At 45.1% G+C, this 5,376-nt stretch overlaps 1 protein-coding gene across 1 annotated transcript in view; it reads right to left on the reverse strand.

Moving 5' to 3' along the window:
- The window catches only part of AFF3 (AF4/FMR2 family member 3), a 399,168-nt gene that overhangs the window by 36,248 nt on the left and 357,544 nt on the right, over positions 1–5,376 (reverse strand). The window contains exon 10 of the mRNA XM_015429703.1: positions 3,325–4,365. Within this exon, the coding sequence (XP_015285189.1) occupies positions 3,325–4,365 (1,041 nt within the window). The remainder of the gene's footprint in view (positions 1–3,324; positions 4,366–5,376) is intronic.

The following is a 5,376-nucleotide window of genomic DNA, read 5'->3' on the forward strand; positions in this document are numbered from 1 at the left end:
AGATAAATATTTATTCAAATATTCAAGTAGTTTGGACAGCTTGATAACACTTAAGCAACTTCCTGTTTGTTAGGTTAGGCAAGGTTCAGACAGTGATTGTTCCACCTCTGTTATTCTTGACCTGTAATGCTGGTTGTCATATTTCACTTTAAAAAACCAGTAGACTGTAAGGGGTTTGTGTGTGTGTTTCCCCCCCCTCACCTAATGCTGGTATGTTTTCTAAGGCTCAGCGCAAGTTGACAGTCTGAGGCCAGGTCTACCCATATAGTCGATTGGGGTGAGTAGACCTGTTCTCTGGAGGACAGGTCTACCAATATAGTGGGAAAAAGTGGGTGAAATTTGACCTCATTCTGTTTTCTTTTATAACGTTTAAATTATTCTTAAAATATACTTTCAGTATAATTTAAAATAATTTATTCTGAGATTATTTACAAGGTTATGGAAGTAATCTTCTAAAAGACTAATTTACGTGATAGTCAAATGTAGACTTGCTCACAATGTTAATGCTACTAGCTTTTTTCACTCGCAGGGTAGAATTTCTGCTCACAACACTGTGGAGCTTAGAGGGAACATTTCATCTAGAAATGAAGGTCCTTAAGCCAGTCTGGAAAGCTTTCAAAGAAGGGGGCCTCTCTCAACTCCTGTGAGAAGGAGCTGGGTGCTTTGAAGACCCTCTTCTAGGGTCCCAGCCAGCTGAATGTCAGTCAGAGCAGGCTCCCTGAGGAAAATCTTCAGGTCTTGGGCTTGCTGATATGGAGGAGAAGCAGTTATTTTCCTTCCATGCTTGGTTCTTGGGCTCCAACCAAGAAAGCCAAGTTTGCTCACTGACACAATTATATAATGGTACATCCTTTCACACTACTTTTTGCTTCCCTCTTGCAATAGTTGAAATGCCATCAGGATTCTGCCAATGAGCTATCACAACTCATTAGCATAACTTATTTGCATATGCCACACCCCCTGACATCTCCCTACCCTTTGCCTCCAATCGGGGTGAAGGAAAAGAGGGGGGGAAGGATCTCCGGTGCTTCTGCTTGACAGAGGGGCCAGCGTAGCGGCCCCTCTGACAGGCATAAGCACCTGGGCTCCATTTCTTTCCCCCTCTCCCTTCCCTTCACCTCCAAATGGAGTGAAGGAAAAGGGGGGGGGGAAGGATCTCAGGCACTTCTGCATGACAGAAGCGGGCCAGGGAAGGTGGCCGGTGGGCCAGGGAAGGTGGGGGGGCTCTTTCCAGGCCTTCCTCGACTCACCCGCTTTGCGGGCGAGCCGGGGAGGCATTTAAATGCCTCCCTGCTCCTTGCAGGGCCTTCCGTGGCTTGCCTGCCTTGGCAGGTGGGCCACGGAAGGCTGGAGGGGCTCTCTCCAGGCCTTCCCCAGCTCATCCGCTTCAGCAGGCAGTCCAGGGAAGGCAGAGGGAGTCATTTAAATGCCTCCCCGTTCCTTGCAGGGCCTTCCCCTGCTTGCCTGCCTCAATTGGCAGGCCAAGGAAGGCTGGGGAGGGGCTCTCTCCAGGCCTTCCCCAGCTCACCCACTTCCCTGGCTCACCCACTGGGGGGGCTCTCTCCAGGTTCCCACCCACCCCACCTGAAACAAGCCCCCGCCCCTGCATCCCCACCAACTTACCCTGCCTTCTGGCTGGTGATGGCGGTAGTGGCAAGCAGAGGCAGCATGTGCTGCTTCCCGCTCCTCCTGGCCCGACTGTGGGCTGCTGAGGGCGGGGCTTGCCACCACATGTGCCTGGTCCTGGGCTTGTTACTGCCAGAATGCCATCCCAGCTCGTTCCGGCTGGAAATGACTCCTGGAGGTAGGATCTTCCATTTAAAATCTTTAATATTTTTAACTTCACAAATAATAGTAGTGTCTTAATGATGGGGGGTGGGAATAAGCCTTTTCTTGACAGAAGATGTTTTTTTGGTTCTACAAGTTATCGAATTTCTATAAAGAAGCATTAATGTTAAAGAAATTATGGACTGCATGTAGAATCTGCCTGACTGCCAGCTGAGTGCTGGATCTGGTTCAAGGTTATGGTATTGACCTTTAAAGCCCTATGCAGCCTGGCACCAGCATACCTACAGGACTGTCTCTCCCTGTATGTGCCCCAAAGAGCCTTGCACTCTGCTGATCAACATCTACTGGTAGTCCCTGGCCTGAAAGACATCCACTTACCCTTAACCAGGACCAGGGCTTTCTCCGCCCTGGCCCTGGCCTGGTAGAACAAGTTCCCATGTGAGATCAGGGCCCTGTGGGACCGGTTACAGTTCCACAATGCCTGTAAAACAGAGCTGTTCCACCAGGCCTTTGAGTGAGGTGGCGGACATTCAATCTATCTCGGCTCCAATGTTCCCTCTAAGCTGTGGAGTCTTATGAGCAAAAATTCTACTTTGTGAGCCACTGGCTTAAAGTTGTGAGCGTGCAATTTGGCTACTGCAGAAATTAGTTTGCTCTGGGGCCATCCTTCCCGAGCAAAGACAAAAATATGTGAGCCAGAGGCTAAACAACTGTGAGCTAGCTCACACTAACCCAGCTTAGAGGGAACACTGCTCGGCTCCCCTGCTCACGGAAATACATTACCCGATTAATCATCTTGCAAGAAGCATTATGGACTGCCCTGGAGTTTCTTGCTGTGTTGACATCTTGCTTTTGATTGTTTGATTGCTTTTAACTTGATTCTAGTATATGTTTTTGCTATTTATTCTAACTGCTGTAAGCCATCCTGAGCCCATTTTTGGCATAGGGCGGGATATAAGCTTAACAAACAAACAAACAAACAAACAAACAAAAAATAAATATTCCATAAGAAACTCACATGCTGTCACATTGCAGCATAATCTACAAGTCTGCTGAAAATGACTATACAGAAGTGACTTGGAAAGATATGAAGTGGCCCTTATTAAAACTTTGGTGAAACGAGTATTCTGTCTTTACAGTAATGCTAGAAATTAATAGTATGGGCCCACTGGCTTGCCTGATTGTATTGGAGGCTGTAAGGTTTCTGAAGCTAAACCGGAGTGCATCTGACCAAGTGTACCTGACCACTAGAAGCCCCATGGAACAGAGGAATCCAGGTTTTTTTTAAACAGATGTGTCAATGGTGTACTGCCCAGAAACTCATAATATTACAGCATCTTTTTTATGTTCTCAAAATCTTTAGTGCTCTTTTCTGACATTTCCTAAAATACATCAAAGGAGAGCGGGGTATAAATCAAATAAATAAATAAATATTTAAAGCAAAAGAAACCTTTGACACATTGTGTATACACATGCTACTTAACATTTCCATTTTGCCTGTTTAAATAATAAAAATTAAAATCTCAGAAACCCTACCTTGCGTTTCCGTTTAGATTTTGGGATGACTTTTTCCGCTGGAATGTCAGCCACAGTGCTCCGCTGCATACTGATGGCTTCTTTAATTCCAGTGTTTATCACCAGCGGCTCCTCGGGTAAGAGTTGTGGGATTCTGGACAAAAGAGTCAAATCGATTTTGACCCAAAGTGCTTTTATTTCCTCCGTGTCCTTCAGAGGAGACAGGAGCTCATTCCTACCAAAAGGGACTAATGTGTAAAACTGCTCTTCCAGCTCCTTTGCTATATCGTTATGTGTCCTGGTATTAACTGAACCAACACTGCCACAGCTGCCATTTGCTTTGTTGGCGATATTATTCCCAGAGTCCTTTGATTTCTGGTCACTTCCAACTGAAGCTGAGGCCACAGCTTGAGGTTTGTGTAAAAGATATTCCTCTTGTTCAGACTGAGAATCTGAATCTGAGGAAGCTGAAGAGTCCGTCTCAATAAATTCCTTGGATTTGGGTGCTGTTTTACCAGATCCCCTGGTACGTTTCTTTTCACAGGCAGCGACACACCTCAATTCCTTTCTGTGCTCAACTCTGCTGTTGCAGGGCCTGCTTTTAGGTTCTTCACAAATGGCGTTGTCCAAAAATACTTGACTCAAATCAAGATCATCAGCTATATGGTTGTTTAAGTTATCACCACCAGAGGTCCTCTCTGTCCTTTTTGGCTGTTTTTTACAACTTGTCCTCTTCTGAGGACCACCATCAACTGAAATGGCAGCAGCAGCAGCAGCAGCAGGTGGTGATTTTTGTTTTCCTCCCTTATGTCCTGGAGCCTTATTAGCTGTTCTAGGCCTCAACTCCTCTTTGTTGGGATTCTTGACTTCTTTATCTCGGATATCTGTTTGACAAATGGCAGGTACATTTTCACAGTCCTGCCCGTCATCTTTTACTTTGTTGTAATACTGAAAGTTCTCCAGTCCGTGGTTATCATTTTGATTCAAAAGGGGTGCTTTGTGAGGATTAACCTTATTTAGCCATTTATCCAACTGCCACTTGTTTGATGATGGCTGTTCAGGCTAGAAAACAAGATTTTATAAAGTACTAGCTTACAGAGGTTTTATAGGGCTGCTGTTCTCTTTAAGGATTGTAGGCACTTTTCAAGGATTTAAAAAAAATGTATGCCTGCTCAATCAACATACAATGATAGAAAAAAAAATTCTCCAAAGAACAGCCAGAGTGTTGTGGTCAGACCAGCACACAGAACTATGTGGAACTCAAAATATGTTATTAAGAAAAGGAACAGAGTATACACAAAGAGGCACCCCACAAAAGAGTTCCTGTGATCAGAACAGTAATTCATATCAGCTCTTTTTGTAGAAAAAGCCCAGCAGGAACTCATTAGCATAATAGGCAACACCCAACAGCAGAAACTCATTAGCATATTAGGCCACACCCCTGACAGCACAGCTCATTAGCACATTAGGCCGCACCCCCATGTTACCAGAAGTGTGGTTATCCAGCCATACCCACCTTTTGCTTGTTATTCTGTTTACCTTGTTTGTTGCCAAAACCCAGGGCTTTTTTGTAGCAGGAACTCCTTTGCATGTTAGGCCACACACCCCTAATGTAGCCAATCCTAATGAGTTTCTGCTGTTGGGTGTGGCCTATTATGCTAATGAGTTCCTGCTGGGTGTGGCCAACGTGGGAGCCAGCCGGAACTCCGTTCCTGTGCGTTCCTGCCCCAAAATAGCCCTGCATATCACAAGGGTTTCTGTTCTGAGGGTCATTTATTGCTAGATAAATCTGGATATTTTATAAGGATACACCATATCAACATTCTGTACTACGGAAATGGCACTGTCATCACAAGGTCACCTAATTTTTTTTCTTTCATAAAGAGCTCAATGACATCACTTCCCAGTATTATTTCCATAGCTTGATGCAACATCTCTGACAGGTACAAGATGCTCTACAGCGGGCACACAAAAATGTACAAGAGGTCGACTGGCAGCCCAGAAGCGATTAATGCATTACTGAATTGGTATGCAGTATGTAACATATATACATCCTCTGCAGCAGTGAAAGAG

Source organism: Gekko japonicus, unplaced genomic scaffold (genome assembly GCF_001447785.1).
Source record: "Gekko japonicus isolate JY-2015 unplaced genomic scaffold, Gekko_japonicus_V1.1 scaffold782, whole genome shotgun sequence".
NCBI classification, from domain to species: domain Eukaryota; kingdom Metazoa; phylum Chordata; class Lepidosauria; order Squamata; family Gekkonidae; genus Gekko; species Gekko japonicus.